At 54.5% G+C, this 19,082-nt stretch overlaps 1 protein-coding gene across 2 annotated transcripts in view; it reads left to right on the plus strand.

The window, feature by feature from the left end:
- Positions 1-19,082, plus strand: part of AP1B1 (adaptor related protein complex 1 subunit beta 1) — a 53,256-nt gene that overhangs the window by 26,041 nt on the left and 8,133 nt on the right. For both annotated transcript variants that reach the window (XM_082853023.1, XM_082853024.1), the window contains 12 exons: positions 376-511; positions 1,282-1,527; positions 2,738-2,928; positions 3,925-4,146; positions 6,613-6,733; positions 7,097-7,192; positions 8,206-8,321; positions 8,671-8,836; positions 14,073-14,171; positions 14,644-14,903; positions 15,519-15,720; positions 17,138-17,281. In XM_082853023.1, the coding sequence (XP_082709149.1) occupies positions 376-511; positions 1,282-1,527; positions 2,738-2,928; positions 3,925-4,146; positions 6,613-6,733; positions 7,097-7,192; positions 8,206-8,321; positions 8,671-8,836; positions 14,073-14,171; positions 14,644-14,903; positions 15,519-15,720; positions 17,138-17,281 (1,999 nt within the window). The remainder of the gene's footprint in view (positions 1-375; positions 512-1,281; positions 1,528-2,737; positions 2,929-3,924; positions 4,147-6,612; positions 6,734-7,096; positions 7,193-8,205; positions 8,322-8,670; positions 8,837-14,072; positions 14,172-14,643; positions 14,904-15,518; positions 15,721-17,137; positions 17,282-19,082) is intronic.

Genomic DNA, 19,082 nt, shown 5'->3' on the forward strand with positions numbered 1-19,082 from the left:
AATGGGGTTTTGTTATATCTTTCTTGCAAATGAGGAAACTGAAACTGGGGATAAAAGAATTTTCCCAACTTGATTCAGCCAGCAAGAGGCAGAGCTGGGTTTGAGCCAGGTCAGATGGGCTTTAGAGCTCATGTTTGAACCCTGTGTAAAGAACAGAGGACTTCTTTGGTTTTAAAATCACCCTTTGGAATTCCATTTCTACCAACAGATGTTCACGTTAATGGAGCTGTTGCCCTGCCTTTTACTAAGAAGTCCTGTTATGTTTTCCTTCCCTCCTTCCCACTCACCCTCCTCCCCAGCCCCCATTAGCTGCCTGAAAAGTCTTCCTCTTCTTTTTTTCACCTTTCCCACATTGACGCTACTTTGACCTGCCAGTGCCCTCTTCCCCGACGTGGTGAACTGTATGCAGACGGACAACCTGGAGCTGAAAAAGCTGGTGTACCTGTACTTGATGAACTATGCCAAGAGTCAGCCCGACATGGCCATCATGGCCGTCAACACCTTTGTGAAGGTAAGTAGAAGCTTGGTGTGGGGCTGGGTGCTCACTGCTCCATCTCCCCTCAGTCTCCCGGGGTGGGGCGCTACAGCCCTGGGTAGAAACATGGAGGATCCTTTCCAGGCCGTCTGACTTCCAGCCTGGGGGCCTCTTCCTCCAGCAGAGGGCTCCCGTTGTCTCCAGAAAATCTGATGCTACAGACCCTGCTAACTCATTCCATGTGAGGTCGCCCCAGGCCTTTCGATCCCCGTGTGCCCTGGGGTGAGCCATGGCCCTGTGTCATTTGCCAGCTGAGGATGCAGCATGTGTCTGAGGGCTTCCGTATTGCCCTTCTAGACTTCGCTCCTTTCTGCATGTTCTGTCCTCCAGATTGAGGAGAAACAGGGACTTGCGTCGTCAGCTCTGTGCACCTTTAAAACCTTAGCTCCCCAGCCCTGTCGATGCTTAGATGTGGGCGAATGAGGGTTCTGTGGCCCAGTGGGAAGATTGAGGGTTGTGGTGCTGGGTGGACGCGGCTTGAATTGTGGCTCTGCTCTGTGACCGGGTGAGCTCCTGACCTTCCTGAGGGCCTTAGCTCCCTCACCTGTGAAATGGGAACAGTATTGTGTGTCTGCTGTGAGGATCAGAGGGAACAGTACAAAGCCTGGTATCTGACAGATGCTACATGCTAAACACACGGCACTTACTTTTGGTGCTGTTGGCCGCAGTCGGTGGGAGATCCCACAGCAGCTGTCTAATATTGCTCAGCTCGCCCCTGCCCTCGGCCAATGGCTGGTTTCCCTCAGGACTGTGAGGACCCCAACCCCCTGATCCGGGCCCTGGCTGTGCGGACCATGGGCTGCATCCGTGTTGACAAGATCACAGAGTACCTATGCGAGCCACTCCGGAAGTGCCTGAAGGACGAGGACCCATATGTGCGCAAGACAGCGGCCGTGTGCGTGGCCAAGCTCCACGACATCAATGCCCAGCTGGTAGAGGACCAGGGCTTCCTGGATACCCTTAAAGACCTCATCTCTGACTCTAACCCCATGGTAAGTCTCTGCCACCCACCCTGCCGCCTCCACCACCTCCAGGGTTGCTTGGGAAGACCTCTGCTTGACCCTCCACCAGGCAGCCCCAGTTCTTGGAAGTCAGAGCCCTGCGGGGTGGGCTAGCTGTTTTCCTACCCGCAGTGGTTTGGGCGCCATCTTTGGAGTGAGCTAGACCTGGATTCCCTTCTCTGCACAGCCCTCTTTAAGGAGCTGTGTGACCTCAGGCATCCTACCTAACCTTCCAGAGTCCTCTTTTCTTCATTAGTAAGATGGATCTAATTCTGCATGACTGCTGGGGGTGTTGGGAGGCTTAAGCCGTTAAGGTAATGTGCCTGGCATCGCCTGGCACACAGTGGGTGTGCACCCAAGACTAGTACCCTCCTTCCCCTTCCAGTCACTGTCATTGTCACCGTCCTCTCACCAAGACTGTCAGAGAGCTCTGAATGTGAGGTACTTCTCCCTTTCCTCACTTCTTTGCATGGTTGTAGAGAATCACCCTTGAAGTAGTGTAGCCTGGAGGACAGGGCACCAGAAAGCAGCTGGGAGGGGAGCTGGTCTCCTCACGGCTGGTGATGGCAGCAGTTTGGAGAACAGTTCGGTAGGGCCATGTTTAAAATGAAGTATACAACCCACCCGGCCCAGACGTCTCATTCTGTGTCCCTCTGAAACACTGATCACATGTGGGTGCCGAGTGGCCAGTACGACGATGGCCGTGGGAGCATTGCTTGATTACGGGAAAGTTGAAAACCACGCAGAAAACACATAAAAACAGCTGCTCTGGTGGAAATGGGTTGCAGCCCCAGAGCTTCATCTGGCAACCCCTCTGTGCTCCAGCCCCTGAGGGGCTCTGCAGGAGGAACCTTCTAGCTCTGAGAAGCACAGTTGTCAGCTCCCACAGTGAGCTGCTGTAGCTGGTAGAGCGGGACTCCGTGTTAGGTAGCAGGGAGCACTATCTGTTGCAGGAACTTGGAGCTAGATCTTTCTTGTTTTGTGTTTTTCTTTATTGTCAGGTGCACTGACTTTAGTTTCAGCTTACAGAGGAGTCAGTAGGGTGCGTGCTTGGAGTGGGTCTCGGTGCTCCAGACCCTGCCCTTCAGGTCATATTCCTTTCAGGATGTTTGAGCTCTGACTGGCCAACATCATTAGCCTCACTACCTCCCTGGCCTGAGAGCAGCATCCCAGACTCTGTCCCTTCTACCCTCTCAACCAGGTGGTGGCAAACGCAGTGGCTGCCCTCTCGGAGATCGCCGAATCTCACCCCAGCAGCAACTTGCTCGATCTGAACCCGCAGTCCATTAACAAGCTGCTGACAGCCCTGAACGAGTGCACCGAGTGGGGCCAGATCTTCATCCTGGACTGCCTGGCCAACTACACACCCAAGGATGACCGGGAGGCCCAGAGGTAGGAGGCTGCCCTTGCTTGCCAGCCTCGCCAGGCCCTGGGGTGGGAGGCTCCAACCATGAGCTGGCCCCAGGCCTCCGGGGGGCTTCTTTCCAGGCCTTGCCCCACAGACCATCCTCAGACACAGAGCCAGCAGGTTGACAGTGGTGTTGCTTCAGGCAGTCAGCGCACTGCTCACTGAGGGCACAGAACAGAAGCCAGGGCCTGACCTGGGAGCTGACAGAGAGATCTTGGTCACTGCGGGCTGAGGAAAGAGGTGGACAGCATGAGAGCCACCACTCGTTGAATTCTTACTGGGTGCCTGGGACTCTGCTGGGTGCTTCCTACGCGTTAGATAATCTTTAAAGAAACTCTGTGAAGGCAGCCCCATCACTGTCCCCGTTTTACAGGTAGGGAAACTCTGACTTAGGGAGGTGGAAGAAATCACCTAGGTCACCCAGCTGGGTCTCCCCTGACTCTTGGTCCTAACCAACATGGTATCCTGCCCCTTTTTTTTTGTTTTTGTTTCTTGCGGTACGCGGGTCTCTCACTGTTGTGGCCTACTCCCGTTGCGGAGCACAGGCTCCGGACGCGCAGGCTCAGCGGCCGTGGCTCATGGGCCCTGCCGCTCTGCGGCACGCGGGATCCTCCCAGACCGGGGCACGAACCCATGTCCCCTGCATCGGCAGGCAGACTCTCAACCGCTACGCCACCAGGGAAGCCCTCCTGCCCCTTTTGAATGCCCTCACAACAGAAGGGCGTGAGTTGACATTCATCCAGTGTTTACTGACTGCCAGGCCACCAGCAACTGTGTGAAGTTGGCATCATCATCTCCATTTTTTTAGATGAGGAAACTTGAGGTTCAGAGTGGTTTTAAGCTGCTTGGGGTCAGTTAGCAGGAAACAGAACCAGAAGCTAGGTCTTCCTCCTACAGAAGACAAGCTATCTTGATAACTAAAAACAGGGTGTTTCCCCTTGCTTGTCTCTCCTATTTGTCCCTCTCGGAATGGACCGCAGCATCTGTGAGCGGGTCACCCCCAGGCTCTCCCACGCCAACTCCGCTGTAGTGTTGTCTGCTGTGAAGGTGCTGATGAAGTTCATGGAGATGTTGTCCAAGGACCTGGACTACTATGGCACGCTGCTCAAGAAGCTGGCCCCGCCCCTGGTCACACTGCTGTCGGCCGAACCGGAGCTGCAGTACGTGGCCCTGCGAAACATCAACCTCATCGTGCAGAAAAGGTACTGGGACCACCACATATGGGTAGTGTGTGCCCTGGGGGGGGGATCTCCTGCTGGGAACAGGGGCTCTGAAGGGAAAGTGACCTGTCACCGTGCAGGATGTCTCAACAGCTTAACCCAGGGGTCCTGAGCCATCGGCATCTTTGTCCCACAGGGGACATTTGACAATGTCCGGAGACATTTTTGGTTGTCACAGTGGGGGCTGCTACTGTCATCTAGTGGGTGGAAGCCAGGGATGCTGCTCAACATCCTACAGTACACGGGACAGCTCTGCCCCCCCATAGAACTATCCATACCAAAAAGTCTGTAGTGCTGAGGTTGGGAAACCTCGACTTAGCCTAACCAGGTAGCATGCTGGATAAAAGCTAGCGTGCACTTCTTAACCTTGGAGAGTGGATGGTCCACAGTCCACACAGCCTTCCTGAAACAGGCTGTAAGATCGTGTACGTGTGCGCACACTCATTTTTCCTGGGTAAGAGTCCATAGCTCTAGAGGCTGGAGGACTCCAAGATGAGTCCATGGATTTTGCATTAGCCTCAGGGCCACTCAGAATGCTGAGCAGCCAGTTTCAGTCCACCCAGTAGGAATGACCACAGTAGTGAGCCACTGCTTAAGGGAAGGTACCTGACACCGGGGTGGGTTGGGCTAAGAAACAAGGACCAATCCAGTAAGGGTGCCGGGCAGCTCCATGGAGTGGGGCCAGACTCTGCAGTTCTACTTCCAGCCTCTTTGGTCAAATGGCTGGATCAGCAACTAACTCAAAAGCAGAACAAGGGCCTCTTGTGGACAGGGAGCATGTGTGGAAGACCACACATGCTCCCTGTCTTTATAGCTTCAGTCTGGTTCTTAGTACACACATGGGGGCCCAGAAAAATCAGTGGAATTCAGACATTTGCGAAGGTTTGGGAGGTAAATTGGGGCAAGCTTTCTGAGTGCCTGAACAAAGGGATGAGACTAGGGATTCACAGTTGCAGTGTGGGGTTTAGTGAGGTGTCGTGACCTGTGGATCCCAATCAGCAGGAGGGGCTCCCTGTGCTATATTTAACAAGGCAAACCTCCTAAGAAGTTGACCCTGTTGCTGAGGCACTACCAGGCCCAGACCCAACATGGTGTTGGGTAGCTTGTGCCGAGTCCTGATGGCAGAAATCACAACTTCTGCCGCCCAGCTCAGGATCCTGCCTCGCTTTGCCAGGACCTCCCCGCAGCCTGCTCAGCAGCACTGAGGACCACCCTGGGCAGGGTCCCTCCTTTCTCTTTGCTGGGTCTTCTCGCCTCTTCACCATCTGTCCTCATTCCTTTTTGTTCCTGCTCTCTTTTCTGGGAAGGGTGCGGGAATAGGAGTCAAGTAGGGGAGGTGACTCTCATCTTGCTCCCACCCTTATTAGCACTAGATGTGTGACCTAGGGCAGGCCCCTCCCCCCTCAGTTTTCCTCAGCTAAGAAAAATGAGGTGGGTGGTGCCGGTGAGGGAGGAGCAATGACACTGGTGACAGTTCCTGCCTAGCAAGTGCCTTCTCTGAGGCAGATACGGATCATGCTAGATGCTTTGCATCTACCTCTCACAACAGCCCTGTTATGTAGGTCTCTGTGCCGGGATCCCCAGGACCACCTCCCCACACACACACACACACTTAGAGATTCACTAGAAGGACTCACAGGAGACAGCATATCATTGTTTTCATAGCTGAGGTTTATCATCGACCTCGTAGGGCTGCACAGCTGGATCATGAGGGAGAAAGACAGGTGGAGTCTGGAGGAATCCTCGTGCAGGCTTCCCATGGGGGGTCACACAGAGCATGTTCCTCCCCCAGCGACAGTGCAGCAACATGTGTGTAATGTTTCTGCCCAGGGATGCCTGTTTGAGACTTAGCACCCTGGGTTTTTTTTTGGGGGGACGAGTCATAAAGGCACCCTCTGCCTGACACCTACCAAAATTCCAGGCTCCTAGAAGGAAAGCAGGTGTTCAGCAAAAACCATGTTGTTTATACAGTCAAGGCACAGTTAACCACCTTTATCATTTAGGGAATGGTGAGAGCACTCCCAAAAGCTGAATTCCCAGATGCCAGTCCTTTCTAAGACTGGCAACTCGGGCCTGCAAAGGTAATGCTTCTGACACAGAACGCTTCCTATTTCATGAGTGAGGAAACGGGCCTGAGGTCACCAGCTAGGATTGGAACTGAGGCCTGACTCCCAAGCCTGTTGCCTGATGCCTGTGGCCTCTTGAATGTGAACTGTTTCTTGCTCATATTCCCTCTTCCCTTCCTGGAATGTGCTTGGACACACAGGGGCCGGTCAGAACCTTGGTTGGCAGGTCCTGTGCCCAGGAGCGTGCAGCCATGGGGGCGACTACTTTCATGGATGTCAGTTTCCATGTCCGACCCCAGAAATGTCCCAGCAAACATGGAAGGGTTTTCTCACAGGGCCTGTGACTTGCTCTTTGCTCTTCGGGCAACTTGCCCACCACCAGGCCTGAGATCCTGAAGCACGAGATGAAGGTGTTCTTTGTGAAGTACAATGACCCCATCTACGTGAAGCTGGAGAAGCTGGACATCATGATCCGCCTGGCCTCCCAGGCCAACATCGCCCAGGTCAGCAGAGGGTGGTGCCCAGCGCACCGGGCTCTGTGAGCAAGCTCTCCACAAATGAATGTTAACTGATATTTTTGTGATTAAAGAGTTTGTTCTCTCTGTTATTACTTCACATCCATTGAAGTGGTAGTTAGGTGGATATGTTAGCTAGATCAACCAAACTAAGGATTGTCCATCCCTGCCAACTAGTCCTTCCTGTTTTCCTCTTGGGGCACCTGTGACAGCTCTCTCCCTCCCTTGGAACTTCCACTTCGAACAGGAGGCAGAATCCCACCCTTCTAGGGGTGTGTGCATACCCACAGCCCAGGGGTGTTCCAGGAGGTTGCCCTGCCAGATCCCCCCAACTGCATCTTTGGGCCACAGGTGTTGGCGGAGTTGAAAGAGTACGCTACAGAGGTGGATGTGGACTTTGTACGGAAGGCTGTGCGAGCCATTGGCCGTTGCGCCATCAAGGTGGAGGTGAGGCTCTGAGACTCTGTCCTTGGCGGGGGGATGGAGGAAAGGAAAGGAAGCTGAAACCAGGAAACCAGTCTGATTCCAGCAGAATCTGCCAGCTGCTCATGGTCCAGGAAGGCCTGAGGGTCACAACTGGAACCCCCAAGGTACCCACGGTACAGATTTGGTTGGGCTCCTTCTCATCTGTAATCTCCCGTGGGCCTCTGAGTTGCTGCAGGTGAAATTAGCCCGTCATTGTCAGGGGTCTCCTGCAGCATTAGCTAAGACAGTGTGGCAGCCCAAGCTGGTGGTGGCCCTGGTAGACTTAGCTCTCACTTTGTGGAGCTTTGGGGCAGGGGCTCTGCCTATTGGACGTTTTGGCAGATATCATGATTCAGCTGTCCATGTGCCCTTATCTTCAAATTCCCAAGGGTCATTCAGACCCCTGTGTCCTGGCACTTCATCCCTCCCATTCTTTGCCTCTGGAGAGGTTCCTTGGTCACTGATCTGACTCTCCTTAAATGGGTCTCCTGGAGGCTAGGGGATCTGGGACAGCTGGTCACTTCAGCCCAGCCCCTTGAGACGTTTTCCATTTGACACCCGTGATGGCAGTCTGAGAAATCTCTCCCATAGAGCCTAGTGCAGCGTGTTGGAGTAGAGGGGTGTGGGGAGGGCTGGTCCAAGCAGAGACCTCCTAAATGCTTCTGGTCACGGGAGCCCATTTTGTGGAACAAGTAGAAGTGAAACCCTGCTCTCAGGGCTTGGCCTAGAAGAGCTCCAAAGACCCTCCCTGCTCTCAGAAGCTCTACTGGCCTTCTCCTCAGTCTAATTCTATCTCCCTGTGTCCCTGCCATCCCAGCACCATCATTTTGTACTCATTCTCCCACCTGTTACCTGCAGAGAGGGTTCTCCTGTTTTCCTGCTGTGAAAAGGAAGGTGGGCAAGGTGTGACTGAGCCCTTGACCAAGGCATGTTGGTCAGAGGTTCTGCTGGAAGTGGGTGCAAGGCCTTGCCCACACTCTCCTCTTCCCACACAGCAATCTGCCGAGCGCTGCGTGAGCACACTGCTCGATCTCATCCAGACCAAGGTCAACTACGTGGTCCAGGAAGCCATCGTGGTCATCAAGGACATCTTCCGCAAGTACCCCAACAAGTATGTGGCTGCCCCCCCGCCCCATGAGGGTGTTGTGGCTCTGCCAGGGACAGGCTGGTGGGGAGGAAAAGCAAGGAGGAGCCTCTCCCTCTTCCTTATTTTTCTGCCGTAAACAGCATTCTCAAAAGAAACCCTTTATTTTTTGCTTATTTCTCCTGAGCCGACCCTGCTCTGCTCCCCAGGCCCAAATAAGAACTGAAATGTAAAGGATAAAACTCAAATCCTGTTACTTGCCAGCCTCTCGGGCTCTTGTGGGACAGCTGCCCGTCTCTGTTGGCCCCTCCCGGGCCTCCCCTGGGTGGCCTGGGCTCCCTCAGTGCTCATGTGCCGGCCGTGCCCTGGTCTCCAGGTATGAGAGCGTAATCGCCACGCTGTGCGAGAACCTGGATTCCCTGGACGAGCCTGAGGCCCGGGCCGCCATGATCTGGATAGTGGGCGAGTACGCCGAGCGGATAGACAACGCGGATGAGCTGCTCGAGAGCTTCCTAGAGGGCTTCCATGACGAGAGCACCCAGGTGAGATGTTGGGTGGCCGACTTGGGCATGGCCAGCAGCTCAGCACCTGCGGTCCCTCCTGCCCTGAAACCCTCCTCTCAGCCAGGAGGCCTCAGGGCCCTGCCCCTCCTAAAACTGCACTGACGGTGCAGACAGACACAGGAGTGCCGTATGGGTGACAGGTGTGGCCCCTTGCCTCCCACACTGCGGTACCTAAGGGGGACATGTGAGGACACTCTGTGGTGGTGGCTATTGAAGACTGCAAAAGTTTCTGGTTTTGTTTTAATTTTGTATTTATGTTTGGATAGGTAGTACATTGACTTGGTTCAAAATTGAAAAGACACAAAAGGATATATAGTGAAAATTCTGTTTCCTACCACTTTCCTGGTCACAAGTTCTCCTGGAGAACACCATGTTATTTATTGGTTTCTGGCGGGTACTTCCAGAGAGAGAGTTTAGGAACACACCAGCCAGTTCCTCTACAGAGACATGAATAGTCAATTTTCATCGTTTGTGGTACTTATATTACATAAAGTCAAACACTGATTTAGTAAGTGCTAAACCATTGCTTCCAGGAGAAGTACAGAGTTGGGTTCCTACAAACCCCAGTCACAGCATTTTTATCAGCTGGTCAAGGTAAACCTTGTTTTATGTGTGTCTCTGTTTAGAGACACCTTATTTATTAATATATTACTGTTGATTCATTAGTATTGAACTCATAGCCAGCAGCACTGTAACTCATGCCTGAACAAAGCTCATCTAACACATATATTTTCTCTAAAAGGCACATCACAGCCTTCTTGCGCTTAGGAACACCAGATAGCGCTTTAGCACTACACTGGGGGTGGGGTGGGGGCATTTTAAACAGCAAAATCACCAACAAAAAGCACCAAAATGTGAAAGACATGGCACTAAGTAGACTGTGAAGAAGTCACTTGTTTACAGTATGAGAGTTGAGACAGACGGCAGGGCACCGCCTCACTCGACCTCAGCTGGGAATGTGTACTTCAGGCAACTCGAATTTTTCACTGCTGTGCATGTCTGTGAATGACCGTGAAAACGCCACAAGCACTGATTTCAGGGTCACCAGTAAATTTTAGCAAGCAGACAAATTTGCAGATGTGTCCTCTGTGAATAATGAGGATCAACTATATATATATATATATTTCCTTCTCACTTTTTAAAAATATTTATTTATTTATTTTTGGCTGTGTTGGGTCTTCACTGCTGTGCACGGGCTTTCTCTAGTTGTGGCGAGCAGGGGCTACTATTCGTTGCAGCGTGCAGGCTTCTCATTGCAGTGGCTTCTCTTGTTGCAGAGCACGGGCTCTAGGCACACGGGCTTCAGTAGTTGTGCTACACAGGCTCAGTAGTTGTGGCTTGCGGGCTCTAGAGCGCAGGCTCAGTAGTTGTGGCACACGGGCTTAGTTGCTCCGTGGCATGGGGGATCTTCCCAGACCAGGGCTCAAACCCGTGTCCCCTGCATTGGCAGGCGGATTCTTAACCACTGCGCCACCAGGAAAGTCCCCTCACTTATTTTTAAATACTGATAGTAAACTATACAAATTGAAACTGATCAGTACCTTTCATTTTTCCCTTAAAAATACATTGGAAGGCCATGCCATTATTAATTATTAATTTGTGCCATTATTAATTTACAATTTCAGAGGAGTCCTTCATGCAGAAGGACCATGTTTGTTTAACCAGCCTCCCCTGACGGATATTTAGGTGTCCAACCTTCTGCTCTTTTAAACAGTACTGCTGTGAATAACCTGTGGAAAGCACACCTGCATGTGCAGCTGGAGGGTGAATTCTTAGAAGCACGATGCTAGGTAGAAGGGCCCGTGCATTGCAGGTTCAGGTTGCTGTAGCAGATTTCCCTTGGTGTGGAGATTGTTCTGGTTTACACTCCTGTCTCAGAGGTGGGAGAGTCCTCTCCTTACCTCCTTTGCCAGCCTAGTGCATGCTCAGACTTTATTTTTGCCTATCTGATTGATAACAAATGGTACCTTGGTATAGTTTTGTTTGCATTTCTGTTTTGAGTGGGGTTGAACATCTGTACATTTGTATTCCCTCTTACGTGAACTGTGCTCATGCACGTGGGGCCTTTAAAATGTCTGTGAGCACAGAAATCTTAGCTGCCCAGCTGGCGCAGTGGAACCCAGTGGATCAGACTTTGGACCTTGAATCGGAGATACCAGAGTCCAAACCCCTCTTCTGCCCCTTCCTGGCTTGCTGCCTTTATGCTAACCCTTTACCTGTCTGAGCCTCAGTTTCCTCATTTACAAAATGAGAGTCATAAGACTTTCCCTCATCCTGTGCTGTGAAAGTTAAATGGGATGCTTTGTGTAATGTCCCTAACACGTGCGCAGCCCCTAAATTAGAAGCACTCATTAATGGTGGTGTCAGTGTTGGTCGGAATTGGTTTAAAAGCACACTTGTCCAGGCAGAAAACGGGACCTATAGGTTCCTGTAGCTGAGTCCAAGGAGCGTTCTCTCTTCTGCACCCCTGGGTGAAGGTGCGTGGGTGGTGGCAGTGGGGCTGTCTCTGCCTTCCTTGGGTGGCATTGCCCTTGGGCAGGCTCCCCACCAGTGAAGCTTGCGAGGTGTCAGTGCTTCCAGGCTACGTCCTTCTCACTTAGCAACCCCGTAACTGCCTTCCCCTCAGTGGTTCCAGCAACAGTTCAGGCCTGTTTGCATTACCCTGAGCCAGTCCCTGTCTCCGTGGATTGAGAGGGCCAGAGAGAAGGACAGTTCTCTGAGGGAAAGCCAGCGTTTCAAAGCCAGAAGATCGAATGGATGCTGGGTGGGAAAAACAACAGGTGTCTGTCACAAAATAATAATAGTAATTCTCACCGACTCCCACTGCCACCTGCCACGTCCAGCTGGCAGCCTGCCCCAGGGCTGCCTCCACTTCCACCGCACCAGCCTCCCTCCCTTGTCAGAGAAGCAAAGCCCAGTCTGGGCTGGTTTCTGCTCCTGTAGTCAGGTCCTGCTGGGATGACTGCAGAGGATGCCCTGTGGTGGTGTTTCTGCCTGTGGCTCCTCCCCCATTGTAGGGTCTGGAGCGTTCAACCCGCCAAGCCCATTTCCTCATCTCTAGCACAGGGTTCTTGCAAAGCTTATTGGATGTTGTGTGTAAACTGCCCGCTCCAGTGCTCAGCAAACAGTAGTTGGGTGGTGGTGGTGTTTTAATTAGATGGCCTGTTTCCTTTGCCTCCTGGGTTCACAGCACAGTTCAGAGCTTTTATAAGAATACTTAATGCTTTGCAGTTTGGGAACTTATTTATTTATTTTTGGCTGCATTGGGTCTTCATTGCTGCGCGGGCTTTCTCTAAGTTGCGGCGAGCAGGGGCTTCTTATTACGGTGGCTTCTCTTGTTGCAGACCGCGGGCTCAGTAGTTGTGGCGCACGGGCTTAGTTGCTCTGCGGCATGTGGGATCTTCCCGGACCAGGGCTCAAACCTGTGTCCCCTGCATTGGCAGGCAGATTCTTAACCACTGCGTCACCAGGGAAGTCCTAGGAACTTACTTTAGATTGTCTCTTTGAGCCCCCTCGTCCTGGCTCCTAAGCCTCTCCAGCCGTGGACAGGGAGCGCTGCGTCTGGCCTGTCTGAGGGCAGGGGCAGCGGCATCTTGGCAGGGGGACTGCCCGGACCTGCAGGCTAACGGGAGCCTCAGTGTGTGTGTGGGGAGACAAGGTAGGGAGCTGAGGCGGCCCTGTTCCCAGGCAGCACTGCAGACCCGACAGTGATGAATGAGCGCTGGCAGCCAGCTGCCCGGGATTGGGGAGAACTTGGTAAAGAGTCCCTGTGTGGCAGTTGTGGTGACGTTGACGATGATGACAGCTGTTGTGCCTTGAGCAGAGGACACAGTTCTTTCCGTTTGTTGTCTCATTGACTCTTCCCATCAACTCTGTGAGGTGTTGCCTCCATTTTATAGATGAGGAAACAGACTCAGAAGTTAAATGGCTCGTCCAGGGTCACCAGCTGGGAAGGCGTAGAATCAGAGTTCAAATGAGGTGTGATCTAACTCTGGCTCCAAGTAAGCTGCCATAGATTGGTCTTCAGAGCTCACAAGGACCCCCTGAGGTAGGCCACACATCTCCCTCAACGACTGAGGGTAAGTGGCTTTCTCTAGGCTACCCAGCCAGCGACTCGAGCCAGGTCTGGAAGCCAGTCCCCGAGCCACCTCCTGCCTTGGACACAGCTAGCCTGCTCCTCTGCCATTGGCCCATGTGTCACCAAATTGCAGGGACTCTGGATGCTTAGTCCCAGAAACAGACTGCATCCCCTCAATCCTGCATACCAGGGCAGCTAAGCCATTTGTTTTTGTAAGTGCCCTCCTACCAGACAGGCCCAGGAGGTGCAGCCAGCCCCGTTGCCACCCTTCTGCCGCAGGCCTGTCCCTAGCACAGTCTGGGGAGCCTCAGGCTGTCCTCTTGTCCCAGGACTGACAAAATGCGATGGGGCTAAGGAAGGTCTATGCACAGAATTGTTCTTTCAGAGGTGTGTTTTTAGTCAGCAGGTTTTTCCTAAGTGCCCGTTACACACCAGGCACTAGAATGAACAATAACCAGGGATGCAGCAGTGACAGACACGATCCCTGACCTCAAGGGGATCTCTCCATAGGGCTTTCCAGTGGCTGGAAAGCATCTCCAGTACTGTGGGGTGGTGCCAGTGAGGGGGACAGGAGGCTACAGAAGTGGGGAGGGGGCACAGGAGGTACGTTCAGGTGAAGACAGTGGCAGGTGAGAGGTGGGGCTGGTGGGGGCGGGGCAGGAATGGTGCCCGTCCTCTTGTGGAAGCACAGTTCCTCACAACAGGCTGACTGTGGGCCCTGCTGCCCCAGTCTGCTGGGCATCCCTGGCACCTGTTGCACTTGTTGGCAGATGGTCTTTAATAAGCATACCAGGCACATATGTTGTCTCTGTAAGCTGCGGGCTCCTGAAGGCTGTGAGGCCTGGAGCCCTGATGGGTTTCTGGGACCCTAGCACTGGGCAGCAGCCCCCACCTGCCTGGGGTTGCCAGATAGCACTGTGGGCAGCTCCTTCCTGAGCGGTTGGGCGAAGGTCCAGGCTTCTCAGCACTACCTCTCCCCTGCTGGACTTGGCCTGTTTGTGTGGCCAACCCCAAACCCCGGAAAGCTGTTCTCAGCCTTTGAACATCGTTTTACCTCTCTGAGGTCCTCACCTGGTTTCCTACTGTCCCCACAAGAAGCTTACACTCCTTCCTCGCCTCCTCTCTGTCTTCCTGCAGGTCCAGCTGCAGCTGCTGACAGCCATCGTGAAACTCTTTCTGAAGAAGCCGACAGAGACTCAGGAGCTGGTGCAGCAGGTCCTCAGCTTGGCCACTCAGGTGGGTGCGCAGCCTGCCTGCTGTGCCCAGCACAGCCCTTGTTCCACGGAGGGAGCTTCAGTCCAAGGAGCCAGACCTGGGTGGTCCTGCCCCTAAAACTGGCACCACTGGGATTTGGTCCCAGAGCATTCCAGGATCCCTGCTCAAGGAGCTCAGTCACAATCAAATAGAGGTGGGGCAGGGGCAGGTGGTGACTGAGCCAGACCATACATGAGAGAGGAGAGGGAAGTCCCTGAAAACCGGGAGGGCAGACGGTGGAGGACGCAGGGAGCGGAGGCAGGAGCGGGCTGGGGGGAAACCGGGGGGCTGGGCCACATCTATTCAGGCGGTTTACAGGTGTGCTCCCGCCAGTGCTCAGGTTGCCATCATCAGTCACCCTGTGATCCCCTCCATGTCGTGGGACTACAGATGGGGCTCCCCCTTCCCCTCACCTGGTTGCTCCGAGTTTCACTGGCTTCTCATCACCTCCCAGGACTCAGACAACCCGGACCTGCGAGACCGCGGCTATATCTACTGGCGCCTGCTCTCCACGGACCCCGTGGCTGCCAAGGAGGTGGTGCTGGCGGAGAAGCCGCTCATCTCGGAGGAGACAGACCTCATCGAGCCGACGCTGCTGGACGAGCTCATCTGCTACATCGGCACCCTGGCCTCCGTCTACCACAAGCCGCCCAGTGCCTTTGTGGAGGGGGGCCGGGGCGTCGTGCACAAGAGCCTGCCGCCCCGCACCGCCTCGTGAGTACCAGGGGCCACTCGCTGGCCTGAGCCTCCCCATCTGCTTCCTCGGTTCAGTAGCACAAGCACTCGGGCCTGAGTCTGAGCAAAATTATGATTCTAGCAACTTTTTAGTGAATGCTTACTACATACCAGGTATTGACTCGGTGACAACAGCTCTGAGAGATGTCCCCTCTTAAGAGATGGGGACAAGAGGCATAGAGAGCTTGAGTGCCTGGTGCAGCATCCCAGGCAGCAGAGCTGGGCTCAGACTCGATTCTGCCTGACTCCAGAGCCCCGTTCCTCTCGCCTTCCTGCTCTGCAGCTCCCAGGGTTGTTGGCCTGGTTGTCCAGTCCTCTGGGGACCAGCACCCGCTCTTCTCTTTAGAGTGGGCTGAGTGAGGGGAATACAGATGGCCCTCCCTTCCCTCAGCCCATGAAGCTGGATCTCTCGGAGAGCCAACATGATGGATCAGGCGTCGGAAGGCGGAAGAAGGGGGGATATAGACAGGCTTCTGGGACAGTGAGGAGACCCAGGTGCCTCTCCTGAGGGTGGATCCTGGAGACTGGGGGCTCTGGCCTCCCTGAGATAGCCTGACCCCCCACCCTGCTGAGCCTCTTTCCCTGTCCTGACAGGAGTGAGAGCACAGAGAGCCCAGAGACGGCCCCTGCCGGAGCGCCCCCTGGCGAGCAGCTGGATGTCATCCCCACCCAGGGCGACCTGCTGGGCGACCTCCTCAACCTGGACCTTGGCCCTCCGGTGAGTGGCCCACCCCTGGCCACCTCCTCGGTGCAGATGGGAGCTGTGGACCTTCTCGGCAGCGGCCTCGACAGCCTGGTATGTCCTGGGGCCCCCTCTGGATGAGGTTGATAGTGATCTTTGGAGGACCGATCGTTGAACGCCCTCTCTGCCAGACGCCAGCCAAGGGCTTCAGGCACATTTGCCTGCGAAGGTGATCATGTAGCTCCTTACACATCGGTGAGAGACTGAGGCTTAAAGAGGTCAGGTGACCTTCCTTCCAAAGAGAACACAGCTGCTAAGTGGCAGACACAGGATTTAGCCCCTTGCCGGGCTGCTGAACCCCAAGAGACCTGGAGCAGTGTAGGGCCTGTCCTAGCCCCTTACCCTGAGTCTGGCACCTCGGCCCTGTAAGCCATACCTGCATCCACTTACCCCACATGCTGCACTGGTTGGGGGTAGCAGCCCAGCAGGCCTGAGAGAGGCCCATGAGAGGTCAGGGACAGTCCCTCTTCCCCTGTGAAAGGGGGTGGTAAGACTGGTCTGGGTGTTTCCCTGGGATTTCTTCAGGCAGCTGGTAGAGCCGGGTGGAGGGGGCAGTGGGGCCCTTGTCACTTGGCTATGCCTGGCTCAGGTCCCCAAGGCCACAGCATAGGAAAGGGTAGGAAGGACGAGGGTGGTCAAGTGAGGCCAGTGGGTCATGCCCTTCATAGAGACAATGTGGGCCCCTCATAGGCCCGGCACAGCTTCACACCAGGCCCCTTTTGGGTGGAGCAGCAATGACTAATTTTCTCCCTCTTTCCCTCTCTTTCTTATCTCTCTGTGTCTTCTTTCCTGGCTTTTCTCTCTGCATGTGGCTGCCTGTTCTCTTCACCCTGCCTGCTTCTGCTTGGAGATGGGGGATGAGCCTGAAGGGGTATGGTTCAACCCTTGTGCCACCAACCCTGCTGCTCCTAGATCGCGCCCCCAGCATCCCAAGGGTCGGGTGATGTCAAAGCAGTTCCTCCCTGCTAGCCCTGGCCTCTGTCCAATGTCCTGGCAGCCTCCGCATTGACTGCCCAGCATCCAGCTGCCCTTGGGCCCCCATGTCCATTAATTCCTCAGCCCATCCTCACTACCCTACAATGAAGTTGCCTTGTCATCCTGAGGCTCGCCGGCCCTCTCAGTCCCCACAACCTCTCTCTGACATCCTGGGGTGCGTGATTTCATCTGCTGAGCACAGCCCCCTCGCAGCATTGTGTCTCAAGTACCCCTTTATCCATGGGCTGTTAGTTTGTGAGTGTCCCCAGCCCTTTCCCTCAGGGCCTGCGGAGCACGGGAGGGCTCGGCCTCTCCTCTCCACCCACCTCACTCTGTCTTGTTTCTGCAACTTAGAGTTGATGTGATGGCAGCCCTGCAATACCCCCTCCTGGCCTGCCCCCCTGTTTTCTAAAGGGCCAGGTGGCCACACTCATCCTGGGGCCCTGATGTCCCTGCCTTTGATGCCCGTCTTTGACCTGTTTCCCTTCCTTTCTAGATCGGGGCCTCCAACTTCGTGTCACCCCCAGCAGCAGCAGTACCAGCCAACCTAGGAGCACCCATGGGCAGTGGCCTGAGTGACCTCTTTGACCTGACCAGTGGCGTGGGCACCTTATCAGGATCATATGTGGCTCCCAAAGCAGTAAGTGCCATGGCTTCTCTCGTGGCAGGACGTGTGGCTCCTTAAGTGGCCCACTGTGTGGGATCGGCCCTGGCCGGCCAGGATGGGCTCCTGGAGCAGCAGTTGGCCAGCACTATGCTGAGGGCAGCAGGGAGCACAGGGAAGGGATACTAAGTCAGGCGTGGAGGCCTGGGGAAGGCTTCACAGAGGGTGGTGTTGCTGGAGCTCAGGCCTTCAGATCAAGTCAGAATTAGCAAGGCAAAAATGGGGAGCGGGCTCCAGGCCCAGAGTTGAGGGAAAGCCCACACCTTCCAGAAAACTGACAAAAGTCCCATCTAGTTGGGTCAGTGGTTCTCAGTGCTGTCCTACCCAATGCTCCTAATTGATAACAGGGGTTTTTTAATGCCCCCTTCTTTCATAATAAATGAGATCTGTGGACTGTACATCCTACCTATACATATAATTTCAAAAATGGTAAGATGTTGTCATCGCATAAAAGAGACTTAAGGGCTTCCCTGGTGGCGCAGTGGTTGAGAGTCCGCCTGCCGATGCAGGGGACACAGGTTCGTGCCCCGGTCCGGGAAGATCCCACATACCGCGGAGTGACTGGGCCCGTGAGCCATGGCCGCTGAGCCTGCGCGTCCAGAGCCTGTGCTCCGCAACGGGAGAGGCCACAACAGTGAGAGGCCCGTGTACAGCAAAAGAAAAAAAAAAAGAGAGAGAGAGACTTAAAAAGAAGAGAGTAAAATGATGTATTTCAGTGTTGTGGAGGCTTGGGCATGCCCGCCCCAGATCTGATCACATTGTTGGGTGCTGGCAGCAGTGCAGAGTCACAGTGACACCACAGCTATAGAGAGTGTTTGTAGCTCACGTGCCATGAGTGATGTGGCCAGAGGTGCCATTAGTTTCTGAAATGGTGACTGACTTCCAGTTAAGTTCCAAACAAAACAAGAAACAGGCTTCCCTTGATTTTCACCATCATTAGTTTCCTGGAAATTTCAGGGCATGTTGAAACCATGCAGAAAATACTCAAGGGCTACAGGACAGTGGCTCATTGTGAAGACCGTTGTCCTCAAGGCAGCATCCCTGACCCCAGCCCACTAAACACAGTGTGTCCCCCCCCCACCATTGCCTGCCTGGCGGTGCCTCAGAATGCCCACTGGGCCACCCAGGGCAGTACCCCTGCTCCCAGACTCCTGCCTAGACCAGAGCTGAGGTGGGAGGAAGCTGGCAAGGTCGGCTGCACCAGCTTTGAGCCTTTGTTCTTGATCCTGGTGCAGCAGGAGACATTGGAAGGTTTTAAGCAGGGATGAAGCAGATTTGCACTTGATAGTGATCCTCTGGCCACCATGTGGAGGCCAGACTGGAAAGGCTAGAGCAGAAGCAAGGAGCCGGTGGGGAGACTGGCAGGAGTTGGCTGATGGCTGCCGGACAGCAAGGCACTTGTAGGGGTGGAAAGGAGGCTGGACTGGAGGCAGGCGTAGCAGGACGTGGCAGGACATGGGGCTGGCGGGGAGGGGGATTCCAGCTGCAACAGTGGGCAAGGGGCAGGATGAGGGAAGGAGAGCTGAGTTCAGGGTGTGAGAACATGTGGGCCTGGCACTAAGGAGAGCACAGTGTGGGCCAGGCTTTTAGCCTCAAGGAAGCTGCCAGAGGGGACAGATGTGGCCTGATCCCTCACGACACTCAGGTCACACACCACGTCTGCCGCTTCGTTCCTAGCCAGAGCCGCTCTCTATTCCAAGGTCCCCTCCCCAAAGCAGGACACAGCAGGGCTTCAGGGGCACAGGGACATCTCCCTCATGACTGGGGAGCTATGAGC

The sequence above is a fragment of the Leucopleurus acutus genome, assembly GCF_964270905.1.
Source record: "Leucopleurus acutus genome assembly, chromosome: 13".
NCBI lineage: Eukaryota > Metazoa > Chordata > Mammalia > Artiodactyla > Delphinidae > Leucopleurus > Leucopleurus acutus.